At 35.1% G+C, this 20,462-nt stretch overlaps 1 protein-coding gene across 2 annotated transcripts in view; it reads left to right on the forward strand.

The window, feature by feature from the left end:
• The window catches only part of adamts17 (ADAM metallopeptidase with thrombospondin type 1 motif, 17), a 312,511-nt gene that overhangs the window by 98,352 nt on the left and 193,697 nt on the right, over nt 1-20,462 (forward strand). For both annotated transcript variants that reach the window (XM_056461008.1, XM_056461009.1), the window contains exon 7: nt 14,258-14,301. In XM_056461008.1, coding sequence (XP_056316983.1) covers nt 14,258-14,301 — 44 coding nt within the window. The remainder of the gene's footprint in view (nt 1-14,257; nt 14,302-20,462) is intronic.

Consider the following 20,462-nt stretch of genomic DNA (forward strand, 5'->3'; position numbering starts at 1 on the left):
CAACACCCAGCTGTGTGTCACATTCACTTAAACTGTGGAAGAACAAGAAGGGAAACCAGAAGCCCACATCAAAACCGCTCTGCAATAAAGGGACACGTCACAGAGCACGTTTGAAGACTTGAGACCTAAAACGGGACACATCCATCTTAGCTGCCTGACGTGCATAAACAGAAACATCTTTGTTAATACCAAAAGCCTATTTGATTTTCCCCCCTTCCCAACCACTTAAAACGTCGTCTGATGTTTAGTTTGTCATTTGTTGCCTACTTGTGGTGCCACCAGGGCTGTGGAGTCTACTTTGATAATGAATCTTCACAAACAACAACCTACTCATTTATTTAACCTGTTAGCCAGCACTCAATTTTGGGGATTTACACTATAGTTAAGCCGTTCTTCCAGAAAGGTATATTAGGAACCACTTTAGGTCAAGTCTTTAATGTGATAACATTTAAATTAATCAATAGGTTCAATGTACCGACACTGTAAACAAAATCTTGCTGCGTATAATTTTTATTTAGTTGAATTAAAAGTATTTTTTTATTTTGAATGTCTATAGACTGACCAATGAAAACTGAGTGGTGTGGAAGATTTCATGAAAGATAGCAATGTGTACAAAATACAAATGTTCAATAATCAGGTATGTATAGGTGTTCATACATCCGAAAACCTTTTTATAATTATTATTTTTTTGTAAAAAATATATATATATATATTATTATTTTTTATTATTATTATTTTTGTTTACATTTTTTATTATTATTATTATTTATTTATTTATCTCTTTTGCTTTTTCATTTTTTCCCTCTTCTCTTGTTATCTGTATTGATTTGTCCTCTCATATGTGTATATGCTCTATATGTAATGTACATATGCAGATAATCGACTGGACTTGTGGATATGTGCAGGTATAGATTTCTCATGGAGGAATATGATTAAGTACCTGTACAGTTGTGGACGTGCATGTGCATATGTATTTACATTTCAAATATGTTTACTTATTATTATTTGCTGGCATGGGAGGGATTTGGGGTTTGTTCTTTAAAATGTGAAAAACTTTAAATAAAATATATATTTAAAAAAAGTATTTTTATAATCATGCTCTCCAGAAACGCATGTAGGGCTACGTTTTCAGAATGAGCCTGCGGGGGAAACCGGAGCACCCTGAGGAAACCTACGCTAACACGGAGAACATGCAGACAGAAATGCCAACTGAATCAGCCGGGACTCGAACCAGCGATCTTCTAGCTTTGAGCTGCACAGTGCTAACCACTGAGCCACCGTGCCACCCTTACATAATTAGAGTAAAACAAAAATAATAAACCAAATAAAACAACTCAAGTAGTTTTGTAAGTTTTGAAATCAAAATATCTTGCGGTTTTCATTAGGTTACTCACAAACACTTCCTGCTTGTCTTGCGTTAACAATGTACTGTTTAAAACCACAGTAGAAATGTCAGCTCTCCTCACCTGTTAGTCATTGTTTCAGCTCAGAAAATGGTTTTGGTGAAGTCAAATTACAGGCTGCGAGGCTGCTGGAGATCAGCCCTGCCAGAGAAAATTACAAGAGGAAGCGCAGCAGACATCTTTAACGCTTTGTTTCTAGCATATTCAGTGTTTTTTTTTTTTGGATGGTTGTGCAAGTCTCAGGAATTCTTTTCAATGTCGACGGCTAATTGAAGGATTCAAAGGTTGCTTCTTCTTGAACTGACACTGACCCTGTGTTTTGGCTTGTTTAATTGTGCTTGCTTTGCATTTGTTTATTCATTTAGCAGACCGTTTTATCCAAAGTGACTTACAAGTGAGATAAAAGAAGCACGTTAAATGATTAGGTGACCTCAATATACAAATGCTATGACAAGATTAAGTTAGTTTAGAATTATTATATATATTTCAAGCAGGGTGGCACGGTGGTTAGCACTGTCGCCTCACAGGAACGATGTTTCTAACTACAGCTCCAGAGGTGTATTGCAAGCATACAAGTTTGCAGTTTGCGATTGTTTGTTGTAACGATGGATTTGGGAAGCGCCAAATCAACAAACTATGTTTGTAAAGACGGAACTTGCGACCTTAGTTGGCTAACGATGGTTTTCGGAAACGCACCGCAGAGCAAGAGAAGATTTTCCACTGGTTAATCGATCATGAATGTTTGGCTTTCTTGGACCGATACAAAAAAGTGTAAAAGATGATAATAATAGGATCATCAGTGTTGGGCAAGCTACTTGAAAAATGTAGTGAGCTAAGCTGTTAGCTACTCTACTTAAAATGTAGCTTAACTACACTGAAAGCTACCCCCTGGAAAATGTAACAAGCTAAGCTAAATGCTACATGGCAAAAGTAGCTTAGCTACATCTAAGCTATTTTTACAATTTTCATTTTTAAATCGAAGCAACTTAAATCCAAGTCAATCATATCTTAGTGAACACTAAAACTGTCAATGAATCATATGAGGCAGAATTGTTCAGTTCAGTTATTCACTGTAAATAATATATATTGTACCAAACAGTAGCAAATTATAGTATATAACAGCAAAAACATAAAAAATCCAATAAAACCAGGTGTTACACATTATTATAGTATTTTATAGTAAAGAGAAATATTTTGGCATAAGCATTATGCATATTGTATATATATTTACAACTCATCATTGATAAATTACACTACATAATGCAGTAAATTATAGTAGTACTTACTATAAATTACTAAAGTATTTTTTGAGCACAGCATCAGAAATTAAGTTATTGCATCTTAACATGTACATCTCGAGGTATGCTCACGAAAAATCCTGCTTCAGAAATAACTCCTCTCCCTCAGTCGTCTTTCCATCAAGCAAGTTTTTCGTGTTGGCCTAGTTTGGTTGGCGACGTCACCGACCGGAGGTGGCAGTAACACACCAAAAAGTTGTTGTCAACCACCGTAAAACAGGAAGAAGAAATCATCATGCTCGCCATCATATTGATTTATGCTGCGTCCCAATTCGCATGCTTATACTACACCCTAAAAGTATGTATTTTTTTTGTGAAGGAAAAGTACACACTTTTGAGTGTGGAACAGAAAAGTATGCAAGCTTTTGGGACATACTACTTCCTCGTTAACAGATCGTTGTGTTGCTTAGTTACGAGCCCTGTCAATCATCCACATTTCCTTCATATTTAATTTCCTACCTTATTGGAGAAGCAGCAGCAGCAGGTTAATCTCCCATTCACGAGTCTTTTGTGCAGAGAAATCTCCTCAGGTGTTTGGATAATTCTGCATTCAGATGTTAATGTCCAAACACGTCTCTATATATTTCAGTATTGTTGTTGCAGATGAAATATAACACAGAAAATGCGATTAAAAGATGTTCCAGTGGACTAGATATTAATTAACAGTCATACAAACATCTTTACCGAAGCCTCTCTACTTGACGGTTGGTCTCGCGCATCGATCATGTTTGTAGTTTGTTTGCACTTTTCACCCGTGTTTGTAGTTCTAAATCGAATTCACGTCCTACACGCAATGTATTGTGGGCAATATCAGCGGTTAGAGTATGGATGCTTCTACACTTTGAGTTTTTACCGGAAATAGTAAAGCACACGGCAACCTTTGGCATACTCTTTTCAACATACTACGATTTGGGACATACTAATTCTACTTTCAAATACTATTTAGGACGGATAGTATGCGAATTGGGACGCAGCATTACTTTCATTGGCTACACACCGGCCTCACAGCCCTGTGAATGTCGGTGCCGACACTTATTGATCCGCGATTGGTAAATTGGGCTTTGTGGACGCTACTGCGCTACTTGAGTATTAAAATAGCTTTGCTACTTAAAAGCTATTTAATTTAGAAAGTAGCGATGCTACTTCCGGTGACCTGTTATTGTGAGTTTTTTTCCATGTTACACAGTTCCTTTTACAGCATCGATGTTGTAATGTAATTAAAATACATTTAGTTAAATAAACTTTGGCATTTATTTCATTGTTCAAGCGTAAAACGAGACAAAAAGCTGTTTACTCGCATGCGACCGTCAGAATCGGCAGGCTAGCGCAGAAGCTCCATTGAATATGTAATTGTTATTTATTGCAGTGCTTCGTGTACAATCTGAGACCCACTTTATATCAGATATCACTCAGCTAGTGGAGATCGCTGATTTTTAAAGAAAACTGACCTTAAATGCGCCGATTTTTGCATCGGCATACAATTGACCGGAAGCGCTTAACCCAGGTTACTGGCAAATTCAAAGTCCTATTAGCATGCTTCGGCATATACCCTATATACCTGGGTGGCACGCCCAAGTAAAGCCTATGTGTGGGAAGCACTAACGTGTATGATAGGGCATATTAGACATATTGTCTGTATTGGTGTTGTAAATTACAGTGAAAAAAGCGGTTAAAAAAACTTCCAGTACTTTTTTCTGTGTAAACACTGCAAAAAATGCTTTTCTTACTAAGATTTTATTTATTTATTTATTTTTTAAAGATTTATTTTTGGCCATTTTGCCTTAATAGATAGGACAGTATTTAGGACAGGAAGCGAAGTTGGAGAGAGAGAGGGGGGTAGGGTAGGGAAATGTCCTCAAGCCGGGATTTGAACTCGTGACGCCCTGACGTGCTACTGCACCATATGTCGACGCGCTAACCACTAGGCTATTGCGCCGACCTTGCTAAGATTTTTTGTCTTGTAATAAAAGTCAAAATAATCTTATGTCAAAAGGAAAAACAAGATTATTTTGCTTTCCTCATTAGCAGAAGGAACAAATCACTTAATTTTGACTTATTATTAAAACAAGACAATATGTTTTGCTTGTCTAGAAAATGCCTCTTGATTTAAGAATTATTTTTTGGACTAGGGGCGAAGCAGTGGCACAGTAGGTAGTGCTGTCACCTCATAGCAAGAAGGTCGCTGGGTTGCTGGTTCAAGCCTCGGCTCCGGTTTCCCCCACTGTCCAAAGACATGCAGCACAGGTAAATTGGGTAGGCTAAATTGTCCGTAGTGTATGTGTGTGAATGTGGGTATCCCAGTGATGGGTTGCGGCTGGAAGGGCATCTGCTGCGTAAAACAAATGCTGGATGAGTTGGCTGCTGTTGGTGACCCTGGATTAATAATAAAGGGACTAAGCCGAAAAGAAAATGAATGAATGAATGAATATTTGGACTAGAAACAAGACAAAAACTCTTCTTTTTTTTCTGCAGATTATCTATAATTATTTTTTGCACAATATATTCATTCAAAACTACAAAAACAACAATAAAAGCCACTTTGTTAAACTCCAAATTTGAATATTCATAAAAGGTGACAGACCAAAAATCAATGTCCAATAGTGCAATTCACAATCGTAAATAAACAGAAAACTCCTGTGAATCATAAAATACATTAACAGGATATATTTACAGTGCAGGAACTTTCTGAGTTTGCTTGTTAGTACTTTGTGCAGCTCTGAGAAAGCAGGAAACAAAGTCTTTTAGATCTTCTTGGATGTCAGATGGCTTTCCTTTGGTGGCGGGGCGGAGATGTGCCGTCTGCATGTGAATCACAGACCAATCTGTTTGAATTGAAGCCAGTGGGGAAACGGAGAGGGCCAAGTGAGTTTGGACGATTTCCAGACATCAAGTATTGTTTGGTGTTTACATTAGTCTCTATCTGCCCTCTTCTGTCTGTCTGCACTTCTCCACAGACCTTGACCCCTGATATAGATATAAACAGTGCTGTGAAAAAGTTTTAGGCCAGCATTAAATCTGTTGTTTTACTGATGGTATAGTGGATACATATGATCCTTTATCACAAAACCAGTCATAGGTGTGTGGATGTTTGTCCTGGTTTGAGCTGCATTTTAGCAATGCTGTGTGAATTGATGGAATTGTGAATGCTGAAAAGTACAGATAGGTTTTAATCCACCATGCCATTTCTTCTGGAAAACACTTCTGTAGTAATAGTTTTCAATTTCAGCATGATAAATATCTGCTACTTGCAGTGAAATCCTATTTGGAGAAAGAAAACAGCTGATGAAACACAGATAGTCATGAAATGGCCTCCACAGTGTCCAGAACTGAATATTATAGAGGTTGTATGAGATCACCTGGACCGAAAAAGAAAGATATGAGACTAAACGTAAAGAAGAACTATGGAAAGTGATAATAATCTGCTAATTGCAGTGAAATCCTTTTTGGAGAGGGAAAACAGCTGATGAAATGCAGTCAAGTAATGGCCTCCACAGGGCCCAGACCTGAATATTATGCAGTCCGTTTAAGATCACCTGGACAGAAAAAGGAAGATATGACACTCTAAACCTAAAGTAGAACTCTGGAAGGTAATAATGCTCCGCTAATTGCAGGGAAATCCTATTTGGAGAAAGAAAACGGCTGATGAAACACAAATCATGAAATGGCCTCCACAGGGTCCAAACCTGAATATTATAGAGTCCGTATGAGATTACCTGGACAGAAAAAAATAATACATGACACTACACCTAAGGAAGAACTCTGGAAAGTGATAACGATCTGCTAAAGCAGTGAAATCCTATTTGGAGAATGAAAACGGCTGATAAACATAGACAGTCATGGGATGGCCTCCACAGGGTTCAGACCTGAATATTATAAAGACTGGATGAGATCACCTGGACAAAAAAAAAGAAAGATATGACCCTCAACACCTAAAAAAAAACTCTGGAAAGTGATAATAATCTGCTAAATGCAGTGAAATCCTATTTGAAGAAAGAAGATGGCTGATGAAACACAGACAGTCATGGAACGGCCTCCACAGAGTCCAGACCTGAATATTATAGAGTCTGTATGAGATCGCCTGGACAGAAAAAGAAAGATATGAGACTCTAAACATAAAGAAGAACTCTGGAAAGTAATAATGATCTGCTAAATGCAGTGAAATCCTATTTGGAGAAGGAAAACAGCTGATGAAACGCAAAGAACCATAAAATGGCCTCCACAGTGTCCAGACCTGAATATTATAGAGACTGTATGAGATCACCTGGACAGAAAAAGAAAGGAATGAGACTCTAAATCCAAAGAAGAACTCTGGAAAGTTCTAAAAGACGTGAGACATAAGACAGTACATTACTTTGGAAAATGTCACGACAATTAGAACAAAACAGGGAAGCCATATTAAACATAGACTTTAGCTTGAAGATAAACTGTTGTTGATTGTGTACATATTTACTGCATTTTCAGTTTTTTTTTTAATAACGAGACTGATTGATTATATATTGTGCAAAAGGCCAACAAAGCTGGTATAGTGCTTAGGTCGTTTGCAGAGTACTGTATACGTGCAGTGTAACATTTCATTGATTAAAGTCCAGATGCTGACAGGACGCTGTCGGCACCTTGCTTTGTCATCTGACGGGTGCGTGGGAAAACGGCCTCTTCTAAAGCATCTGTTTGCCATTTCACACCCAGCACTGGCCTTTAGATGTGCTCCATTTGCTCCACAGGAACACAGATCTGATATAATAATCACACACACACACATTAACCCTGCTGGAGTGGCAGAACACTGAGCCGACAAAAACAATGCATTAAATATCTCTCATGAGACGTCCCCTGACGGTGCCCATATCAAATTACATTCACAAAAGTGATGTTAATAAACATAGAAAGCATGTTTATTGTGAATAAAGTTATTATTTTTAATGAATTGAATGTTTTGAATAACTCATTGATAAAATGAAGGTAAAATTAAATATGATATATGTAAAATTTTGATATTTCCTGAGTTAATGCAAAATTTATTATGGTTTTTGAGATGATGTGTGTTATTTTATTATGATGTTTTTTTTTTAAGTTGACACCTTAAATTTGTTCTACATGTTTTAATGCAAATTAAATTAAGCTTTTTGAAGTAAAACTTGTTGTTATTTTACTTTTTGTAAAATTCATATAAAAAAGTAATATAAAAAATAATGTTGAACGCAAAATGTATTTTAATTTAAGGGGAAAAACGTAATCAAAACTTGCACAATTTGTTCTTTTTTTGTAAAATTTAGAAAATGCATACATTCATTATGGTACTATAATACATATAGATCTTAAGTTTTATATATTCTAATGATACTGAAAGTTTATTTGTTTTGTTACCAGACATGACTGAATGTATTACTGTGAAACTGAAGTAAAATACTATTTTATTTTATTTTATTTTATTTTATTTTATTTTATTTTATTTTATTTTATTTTATTTTATTTTATTTTATTTTATTTTATTTTATTTTATTTTATTTTATTTTATTTTCATTCATTTTCCTTTGGCTTAGTCCCTGATTTATCAGGCGTCACCACGGCCGAATGAACTGTCAACTACTTTGGCATATATTTGCTGCAGATGCGCTTCTAGCTGCAGTCCAGTACTGGGATATTTTATTTTACTTTATTTTATTTGTTTTTTTGATATTTTGACTCTTTACGTGGCTGTATTTTATTTTGTTTTCATATTACATATTTTAGGAACAAATTTAATTTAATTTAAATTTCTTTTATTTGTCTTGGAGCCTTATGTTTGTCTCACGTAGCTGTATTTGTATTTTATTTTGTTTGTATTTTTAGCTATTTTATTTTATTTTTTATTTTATTTATTTTATTTTTTATTTTATTTGATAATTTTTCATATATTTTATTGATTGATTTATTTATTTTTATTTAGGCGAGGCAAGGCAAGTTTATTTATATAGCACATTTCATACACAGTGGCAATTCAAAGTGCATGATTATTTACGTAATCAGGAATAAGAGAAATAAGTATAAGAGAAATAAAAACACATAATAAAAATGGTAAAAACAAAACAAAACAAAACAAAAAACAGATAAAATGTGTTAAAAAGAATGAAAAAGAAGAGAAAAACATAATAGTGCGATCTGTCGGATGTAGCACAGTGCTCATTCAGTAAAGGCACAGCTAAACAGATGAGTTTTCAGTCTTGATTTGAATGTGCCTAATGTTGGAGCACATCTGATCATTTCTGGAAGCTGATTCCAGCAGCGGGGGGCGTAGTAGCTGAAAGCCGATTCACCCTGCTTTGACTGAACTCTTGGAATTTCTAGTTTATATGATCCTAAAGATCTGAGTGATCTGTTAGGGTAAATTGATGTGCTTTGATTTTCTGGTTCTGGTCAGAATCCTGGCTGCAGCATTCTGGATGAGCTGCAACTGTCTGACTGTTTTTTGGGAAGGCGAGTGAGGAGGCCGTTACAGTAATCCACCCTGCTGCTGATAAAAGCATGAACAAGTTTCTCTAAGTCTTCACTGGAAACAAAGCATCTGATTCTTGCAATGTTTTTGAGATGATAGTATGCTGATTTACTAACTGCTTTGACATGACTATTGAAACTCAGATCTGACTCCAGAGTCACACCAAGATTCTTGACCTTATTTTTTGTTGTTTGACCCTTAGAGCCAAGGTACGCATTCACCATGAGAACCTCATCTCTGTTCCCAAACGCAATCACTTCAGTTTTCTCTTTGGTTAACTGAAGAAAGTTTTGGCACATCCAATTGTTAATTTCATCAATGCATTGGCAGAGGGTGTCAATGGGGCTGTAGTCATTAGGCAGTAAGGCTAGGTAGATCTGAGTGTCATCAGCATAGCTGTGGTAGGAGATTTGATTTTTTCTCATTATTTGGCTCAGAGGGAGCATATAAAGGTTGAACAGGAGAGGTGCCAGAATCGAGCCTTGTGGGACTCCTCATGTCATGGGTGTCCACTTTGACCTATGGTCACCTATACTGACATAGTAACCTCTCCTTTCAAGGTAAGATCTGAACCATTTGAGGACCGTCCCAGACAGCCCAACCCAGTTTTCCAGCCTATCCAGAAGTATGCTGTGATCGACAGTGTCAAATGCGGCACTGAGATCGAGCAGTACCAGCACTGTTAGTTTGCCTGAATCTGTATTTATGCGGATGTCATTGATTATCTTTATAAGGGCGCTCTCTGTACTGTGATGTGGTCTGAAACCAGATTGAAAATTGTCTAAACACCTTTTGAAGTTTAAGAACTTGTTAACCTGGTTAAAAACAACTTTTTCAATGATTTTGCCAATGAAAGGGAGATTTGAGATGGGCCTGTAATTGCTCAATAGGGTGTTATCCAGGTTGCTCTTCTTCAAGAGGGGTTTAACTACTGCAGTTTTTAGTGAGTTTGGAAAAATCCCTGAGAGAAGTGAAGCATTTACCACTTTTAGAAGATCCATTTCTAAACAGGTAAACACTGTTTTAAAGAACGATGTGGGGAGCGTGTCAAGACTGCAGGTTGAGGTTTTCATAACTTGCACGATCTCTTGCTGATCTTCAAGCTGTGTTGATTGAGCACTTTGCTGATTGGCTCAAGTTAAAATTAGGGTATAAGATATAAAAGCAGGTGTTCGAAGAGCAGACAGTAGGCAAAGACGTACGAACAGTAGCAAAGCAGGAATAGAAAAAATCACTTCACTAATTCACTAATTTCATCCTGGACCCTGATGCTTGCCTCACGTTGCCTCAAGTTTTCATATTTTATTTTATTTTATTTTATTTTATTTTATTTTATTTTATTTTATTTTATTTTATTTTATTTTATTTTATTTTATTTTAGACACTGATGGTTATTTTATTTTGTTTATATTTTTAGCTGTTTTTTTTTTTTAATTTTATTTTATTTTAGTTATTTTTAATTTAATTTAATTTAATTTAATTTAATTTTATTTTATTTTATTTTATTTTATTTTATTTTATTTTATTTTATTTTATTTTATTTTATTTTATTTTATTTTATTTTATTTTATTTTATTTTATTTTATTTTATTTTATTTTATTTTATTTTATTTTTTATTTATTTTTTTTATCCTGGACACTGATGCTTGCCTTACATGGCTGTATTTGTATTTTATTTACTTTTCATTTGAGATATTTTAGGAACATATTTACCGCTATTTTATTTTAATTTATTTTATTTTATTTTAGACACTGATGATTATTTTATTTTGTCCATATTTTTAGCTATTTTATTTTTTATTTTATTTGAGTTATTTTTTATTTTATTTTATGAATTTTTATTTTATTTTATTTTATTTTTAGACACTGATGATTATTTAATTTTGTCTATATTTTAGCTATTTTATTTTAGTTATTTTTTATTTTATTTTATGAGTTTTTATTTTATTTTATTTTATTTTTAGACACTGATGATTATTTTATTTTGTCTATATTTTAGCTATTTTATGTTTTATTTTATTTGAGTTATTTTTTATTTTATTTTATGAATTTTTATTTTATTTTATTTTTAGACACTGATGATTATTTTATTTTGTCCATATTTTTAGCTATTTTATTTTTTATTTTATTTGAGTTATTTTTTATTTTATTTTATGAATTTTTATTTTATTTTATTTTTAGACACTGATGATTATTTTATTTTGTCTATATTTTTAGCTATTTTTTTATTTTATTTTATTTCAGTTATCTTTTATTTTATTTTATGAATTTTTATTTTATTTTATGAAAGTTATTCTTTCTTTCTTTTATTATTTTATTCTTATTAATATTATTTGTTTACCTATTTATTTACATTTATTTTATTTTATTTTATTATTGTATTTTATCTTGGACCCGATGTTTGCCTGAATTCACTGTATTTGTATTTTATTTAGGTTTCATATGACATATTTTAGGAACATAGCAATGTTATTTATATAACTTTATTCTTTTTTATTTATTCATTTTATTTTACTCTATTTTATTTTATTCTTTCTTTCTTTCTTTCTTTCTTTCTTTCTTTCTTTCTTTCTTTCTTTCTTTCTTTCTTTCTTTCTTTCTTTCTTTTATTTTATTTTCTTTTATTTTATTTTATTTTATCCTGCACCCTGAACATCACAGTATTTGTATTTTATTTAGTTTTCATGTGACATATTTGGGGAACATATTTTTAGCTAGACTGGGGGTAAAACCCAACCCAGACATTAAGTCAACTTTTTGACAGGCTTTTGCTTTGCGATTCACTCGTGTGTGTATAAAGTGTCAGTTTTGAGTCCTAGTTAGCGGTTTCATTCATCAGGAGTGACAGAAATGCTCTTCTGCCATTGCTGTCTGCAGTTTTAGTGTCATTTTCAGTTCATGTCACTCTTGTCTGCTTGTTGTTTTTGCATTGTTGTAGCTTCTCTTGAGCTTTGTGGTTGGTTCAGTCTTCATGTAAACAGAATAGTTAAAGAAAATGTGCTGTATTGGGATAATTGCTGTTTTGAAGTGTTACTCCCTAAATCAATCGACACATCGTGGAGAAAAACTCACAATTACACCAAAAGTGCTGTGGTTTTCCCACAATGCATTATTGCATCATCAGTTCACTCAAAAGGCACCCATACAAGCACAATAAAGGTGAATAAATTCATATTTGTTCACATTCAGGGTTTAGATGTTATTCATCAGTTGTGCAATTCCTGTTACTTCTAGCTTCTTTTCTGTTTGTCTGTAATAAAGTGGTCAGTTTATTTACAGTTGAAGTCAAAATTATTAGCTTCTCCTGTGCTCCTGTGATTTTAATTTATTTATTGTTTAAATATTTTCTTTGGCTAGTAGAAGTGAACATTAGAGCAGCTTTTGGTTGATCAATGGCACAGTCTTTTTCAGTTGCTCAAAATAGCAACAATGGCCTTAACACACCTACAGTTGAAGTCAGAATTATTAGCCCCCTGAATTATTAGCCCCCCTGTTTATTTTCCCCCCAATTTCTGTTTAGCAGAGAGAAGATTATTTAAACACATTTCTAAACATAGTTTTAATAACTCATCTCTAATAACTGATTTATTTTATCTTTGCCATGATGACAGTAAATAATATTTGACTAGATACTTTTCTAGACACTTCTATACAGCTTAAAGTGACATTTAAAGGCTTAACTAGGTTAATTAGGGTAAGTAGGCAGGTCAGGGTAATTAGGAAAGTTATTGTATAATGATTCTGTAGACAGTTGAAAAAATATATAGCTTAAAGGGGCTAAAATTTTGACCTGAAAATGGTTTTAAAAAATTAAAATCAGCTTTTATTCTAGCCGAAATAAAACAGAAATAAAACAAACAAGACTTTCTCCAGAAGAAAAAAATATTATTTCACATACTGTGAAAATTTCCTTGCTCTGTTAAACTTAATTTAGGAAATATTTAATAAAGAAAAAAAAAATTCAAAGGGGGGCTGATGATTCTGACTTTAACTGTACTTTATAGACCACCACACCCGTGAGTGTAAATGGAGCAAATGGATTTGCTGTTTAAACAACGTGGTGCAAAACATAAAAATTACAGGGGGGGTGGGGGGCGCACTGTTAGTAGCTGAAGGTGGATTCTCCCTGCTTTGACTGAACTCTTGGAATTTCTAGTTTATATGATCCTAAAGATCTGAGTGACCTGTTGGGTTTGTATTCAGTGAGCATATCTGTAATGTATTGAGGTCCTAGGCTATTTAGTGATTTATAGACCAGTAATAATACTTTAAAATCTATTCTGAATGTAACTGGGAGCCAGTGTAAAGACCTGAGGACAGGTGTGATGTGCTCTGATTTTCTGGTTCTGGTCAGAATTCTGGCCGCAGCGTTCTGGATGAGCTGCAACTGTCTGACTGTCTTTTTGGGAAGGCCAGTGAGGAGTCATTACAGCAATCCACCATGCTGCTGATAAAAGCATGAACAAGTTACTCTAAGTCTTCACTGGAAACAAAGCATCTAATTCTTGCAATGTTTTTGAGATGATAGTATGCTGATTTACTAACTGCTTTGACATGACTATTGAAACTCAAATCTGACTCACACCAAGATTCTTGACCTTATTTTGAGGTCAAATTAATTTTTTAGTTTGCAAAAATCACATACAAAAATTTCAGATTCAGTGTGCAATAACCTTTATTTGTCTTATTTTGTTTTATTTTACTTTTTTTAAGCATTGTAAGGTCAATATTATTTTCAATAATATTATAGACAATTTTAATTGTCTACAGAACAAACCATCGTTGTACAATAACTTGCCTAATTACGTATTTAAGTAATTAAGTCACTTTAAGCTGAACACTAGTGTCTTGAAAAGTATCTAGTAAAATATTATTTACTGTCATCATGACAAATATAATTAAATCAGTTATTAGAAATTAGTTATTAAAGCTATTGTTCAACAGAAATTGAGGGAAACATATACAGGAGGGCTAATAATTCAGAATTAATTCAAGTTTAATCCGCAAAAGACTGCATTTTGTTTCCTTACTATTAGCTAAAATGTGTCTCTGTTTATTTCTCCTGTCTTGTTTCCTCTCTTTAGAACAGACTTTTGCGTCCACAAAGATGAGCCTTGTGACACAGTTGGTGAGTATGTCTAGCTTTTTATTGATTTATTTTACTCTTTTGTGAGTGCTTTTAATATTTTATTTGTGGGAATGTATAACCGCACACAATAACCTCAAAAAATAAGATGGAATATATATTGCTGTCTTCAAAAAAGCCTTGAAATATATTTTAATCCACAAAACAACATGTGTTACAGCGAGCTCCATAGCAACACCTTAGCAGGCCCCCAGAACATTTATTCATTCATTTTTTTGTCGGCTTAGTCCCTTTATTAATCTGGGGTCGCCACATGTCTTTGGACTGTGGGGAAACCGGAAGAACATGCAAACTCCACACAGAAACGCCAACTGACCCAGCCGAAGCTCAAACCAGCGACCCTCTTGTTGTGAGGCAACAGCACTACCTACTGCGCCACTGCGTTGCCCTCCACCCAGAACCTACTATATATATATTTTTAGGATAAAGCAATAAGCACGGTGGCTCAGTGGCTAGCACAGTTGCCTCACAGTAAGAAGGTTGCTGGTTCGAGTCCTAGCTGGGCCAGTTTTCATTTCTGTGTGGAGTTTGCATGTTCTCCCCGTGTTGGTGTGGGTTGGTGAGGTTGGTGTTTCCTCTGGGTGCTCCAGTTTCCCCCACAGCCCAAAGACATGTGCTATAGGGGAACTAAATAAACTAAATTGGCCATAGTGTATGAGTGTGTGTGAATGAGTGTGTATCTGTGTTTTCTAGTTGCAGCTGAAAAGGCATCCGCTGTGTAAAACATATGCTGGAATAGATTAGATTAGATTCAATTTATTGTCATCACACATGTACAAGTACAAGGCAACGAAATGCAGGTATAGCTGTGGTGACCCCAGATGAAGAAAGGGACTTAGCCGAAGGAAAATGAATGAATGAATGAATGAACAAGATTATTTTGCTTACCCCATTCGCAGATCATTTAGCTTTTTTTTTTTAACTTAATTTGACTTCTAAAAAAACAAGACAATAGAGAGAAAATGACAAAGACAAAGAAGACAAATCAGTAACAGTTTATAATAATGACACACTATGAACCATTTATTAAGCATTAGCATCTAGTGAATTCATTATCTGTTAAGCATTAACTCTACATTAATAGACGTTAGTAAGCAGTTTATAACTGCAGCTACAAATGCTGTGTTCTTCACTTATAACCACATTCATAATGTGCTTAATAATTGTACTTTCCTACTTTGTGACTGTTTGATTTTTCATTACTAATTTCAGTATTGTATTATTTACACACCATCTGTATTTAAGAGTAGTTGGAGGTTTTTAAGATCATTTAGAATGAGTTAGTAAATGATTAATAAACTCAACCCAGGCTCATTCTGAGAACGAGACGTTTCTGGAGACCGCGAAATACGTCCCGGGAGGTACGTATTTTTGCAGTTTTTGTTTTCGCGAATCCGCGAGAGGCCGCTGTGCGCGCTTTTTCCCTTGCCGTTCTCGCGTAAACCCGCTAGAGGCCGCTGTCGAACGACCTTCCGCCTGTCTGCCTGGATGATAGAATGATTGATCGTGCGACCGGCCAATCGGCTGACCCACCCTCCTCCATCCCTTAAACCCAACCAACGACGATTCACAAAAGCCGTCCAGAAAAAGAAAAGCCCTTGTCTGATTTTTACCACGTTTTCGGATTTTGCCCACATTCTCACCCTGTGACGAACTTGTTCGCTTCATTTTTTGGATTTTGTTTTTGTTTTCTTACCTGATTTCTGGAACCGCTCTTCCCCGGACTCGAACCCGGTCGTCGTCGTTGTGGTCAGCCTCTCTCTGCGCCTCGAGTCCGCCAGAGTACACGAAGAGCTAACCGGACAAACTGGTTGCAGCGGGAAAGCCCTCCACACGGCCGGCCGGCAAGCGCCGAAAGGAACGACGTCACACCGCCCCGCAGCGTTCGCTTAAAAAAATGAAATGCAGCCGTACGTACCCCCGGCTACGTATTTCGCAGTCTCCAGAAACGTCCACGGGACTATGTTCTCAGAATGAGCCTGGGTTGAATAAACTATTCAAACTAACATCTATAATTCTTATTATTCAGGCATATAGTAATGATTTCTATCTATGTTATTAAATGCTTTATTAACTCAACTTCATGCAGTTTTGTGACCTAAAGTGAGGACTGTTTACTATTCCAGCATGTTTTACACAGTGGATGCCCTTCCAGCCACAACCCAGTACTGGGAAACACCTATACACTCTCACATTCACACACGCACACATACACTACAGCCAATTTAGTTTATTCAATTCACCTACAGCGCATGTGTTTGGACTGTGGGAGAAACCGGAGCACCCGGAGAACATGCAAACTCCACACAGTAATGCCAACTGGCCCAGCCGGGACTCGAACCAGCGACCTTCTTGCTGTGACAGTGCTAACCACTGAGCCACCGTGCCGCCTTCTGCAACTACTTATTATTATTTTTCTAAATCTGTTAATGGTTTTTAATATGGACCATTAAGGATTCTGACATTATCCCATCAGTATTCAGTCACTGATGGAGAAACGACAGATGAATGTTTACTGAATTATATAAACATGCCTTCAGGTCTTGAGAACGTCAGTCCATGACTTTTTAATCCAGCATGTTCGTCATCGTAACTTCTTCGGTTTCTCCCAAACTCAGAACAGATCTCAAAGTCTTCTGACCACCTGCAGATTTCACATTTCTTTGTGTGGGGCGATTGAAAATAGTCACTTCCCCTCCCATGACTAGGCCCACATGGAAATTTGCAGATTTCAGTAGATTTTTAGTCCATCATTGAGTCTATATTTGTACCTAATATGTAATTAATTAATTAATTTAAGTAATATTTTTGACTAATATGAAAATATTCATGATTTATTTACAATACAGTTTATAAAGTAATATTTTATGTCTTTTAGTAGATGTGTTAGATGAGAGACTTGCTTTGTTTACCAAATAAGTGGATCTAATTGGAGTTGCATTGTAAACTTGAAATAAAAGCTAAAAGGTAATTATTTTGTTTTATATATAAAATTTTTTGTTATGGTACTCCTAAAATCCTTCTGCATAAATCCGCAGATTTTTTTTTACAAAATTATGTGCGTGTTACAGGTCCCGGCAGCGGATCTCGTAGGCAGATTAAAAGTGCCTGAATTATCAGGAGAAACAAAATCACATTGAGACTTCAGTGTCTTTCCCCAGGCGCAGCATCAGTTTATTAACAGTCATATTATAGCAAACATGTCCTCACAAATCATGTAATGCAAATGTATCCTCACAAATCATGTTAAAATTAATCAAACATTCAGTTTTGTTCTCTTTGTTTTTCTCTTTTTGTACCACAATGAACTTTGCAAACACTTATACACTCTGTACTCTCTTATCATTAACACATATAAATATTATACCTTCTGTATATTTATCAGGAGGACACAGAGTACACTTTAAATTCTTTGTCAACCATCTTTTTCCTTTTTTTCTTTCTCTGTAAATCCCTCTATATATAGCCATTTACCAACTCACAGAACAATCAGGCGTCTGTGATTTGTATCATTTAAATTGTAACAATTACACCAATTCCCAATGTTACTCTCTACTCTCAAAACTTTATACATTAGCAAATATACAACCAATATATATAAAAATAAGTCATTTTCTGTTCAATTATCACATACTGAGTAAAATACATATCATTTACTGGAGAGTCAGTTATAACAAACTCAGACCAACATTTTACCGGTACTTTCCTCTGAATCACTCTTCTCAATTAACAACTGTAATTAAGCTGTTCACTTTAAAACACATAGGAAATGTGTACTCACATGTTTTTTACATGAATTATAATAAACATATCGACTTTTTATGAAACATACCTGAATTATCAGGAGAAACAAAATCACATTGAGACTTCAGTGTCTTTCCCCAGGCGCAGCATAGTATAGCATCTGAAGTAAACACATCGAGTATCGCCATGGTAACCCACAGCACAAGCTTTCTCAACTGCTGCTATTATTTTGTTTCAAACACAGTCATTAGTAGTAATAATAATGACTTTTGACAGTATATAAATATATAAATATATATATAAGAATATAAATAAATAAATAAACACATCAATAACGAAACAAACATTAATATTGTGAATACACAATGGTGTATCACATGCGGAAATGGCAAAAAACAGGGTTATATGGTTATGAAAAGCCTGGAGAGGTCATGGAATTTTGAGATGGCATTTTCAAGGCCTGGAAAAGTTTTGGAAAAACAGAAAAACCCACAAGGTTTTAAAAAAGGCATGGTAAACAAATATCTGGATTCTTGAATTTAGGTTACAGTGTTTCCTCTAGGACGTTTTCCAGCTGTGGCGGCAGGCCTTTTGCACAAATTTACCAGCTACCTATGGCGTTATTTAAATGACAAATGTCGTGAGTGCAGTATTACAAGTTGAGATCGCATTTATGTAATAGGAGCATGCGAATCTCTTTGCTTGCGCGTTAATTTCCTCTGTATACACTCAAATACACACTTCTCAAGTGCAGATTTTCTTGTGCGCTCTCAAATAAACGTTGCTGAAGTGCGATTTAGTTTGTTTATGTAGTGAGTATGTCTCCAACATTTATTAGATTTGCTAGGAATATTTATGAATGTCTCTAATAGACCTACAGAGTGGCATTAATGCATCCTGAAGTGAAGTGAAACAGCTATAAACACCAGCAAGATAAAGTCTTTGTTTGTTGAATGCAGAACCATAGACCTTTATCTATAAAGTATAATTATGGAAACTGTGTTCATCCTAACTGAAAGCTAAGTTATGTTTGCTAGCCTCACGCACCTGTCAGTCAGTCAGCATGTCACCTTAAAGGGTTAAACAAGTAACGCACAGCATTACTACGATTACAGAAAAGTTTGCGCTGTTATAATTCACTAAACTTTTAATACGATTATAACCCACTATTAAAATACGGCTGAATGTTTTGAATGAGAAGCTGTGGTGTAGCCGTGGCAGGATGAATTTTGGTGTGGCACCCCGCCATGGAAGAATAAATGTAGTGGAAACCTTGGGTTAGTTGTCTTGACTTCTATTCTGTCCTTGGCCAATCAAATACTTTCACATTATTAGTGCAGTGTAAGCATTATCTTAACCAATTTTACATAGATATTAATCTAAATTGAAACTAAATAGATTGCTGCGTGTTTTACGGTATGCTGTAATTAATTTAAACATGCATTGTTTTTCTTTTACCACGCATATGTAGACATTGCATGAAACATTTACTTGAAAAATTTAAAAATTTACTTGAAAGTCTTGGAAAAGTCATGGAATTTTAGTAGTAAAAATGTGTATGAACCCTAATAAAATGTCAGATTCTACTGGCCCTATCCATGACCCTCCGGATTCCAGCCATTCGAGAGCAGATCCAGGTGACGACTCATGTTCGCACGTATCCCAGCGTACCCTGCTTTGTTTATTTCACAACAAGGGACATCGTACATTAAATCAACACTCCCCAAGAATTTAAATGTACCAAAATTAGCCCAAGGACGTGCCAGATGTTAAAGTACAAATGAAATCAACACCAACCATATTGATTTTGTTAGCTTACATTGCTAGTTTTGTGATGAACAATTCATCTGTGCATGTCATTAAGAGAAAAAATAGTTTGTCCTTTAAAATTGACATCTGAAAATGCACTTCCTGTTTGTTTTCAGTTAAATGTGCAGATTGCGTCTGTTTGAGCTTTTGGGCGTGGCTAACATACTTAACCACGCCCCTCCAACTGTCAGTGTTGACATCAAACAGAAATGGTGAGCAGGAGGAGTCTGTTAGGTTGTAATAACTCTCCCCAAACTCTTTTCCTGATCGTTTGAACTGCCTACTTTACTTCATCCAATCAGCTTGCAGTAGAAAAAACAAACCACGCCCACTGTTTTCTCATTTAATGTTCAGTTTCTCTAGGAACTGTGTCACACTGGAAAAAAAAATGGTGGCAGCTTTCGGTTCATGCAGACTCTAAAGAGCATCCTCTGGGGATCTGATAAGAAAGCATATTATGAGTATTAAAATCCTCGGTCACACTTTATTTTGATGGTCCGTTTAATTTACATTGCAACTAATTATCATTAGATTATAAGTAGACTGTTAGGTTGGGGTTAGTGTAAGCTGACATGTACTTGCTAAGTTTC

This window comes from Danio aesculapii, chromosome 7 (assembly GCF_903798145.1).
Source record: "Danio aesculapii chromosome 7, fDanAes4.1, whole genome shotgun sequence".
Classification (NCBI taxonomy): Eukaryota; Metazoa; Chordata; class Actinopteri; order Cypriniformes; family Danionidae; genus Danio; species Danio aesculapii.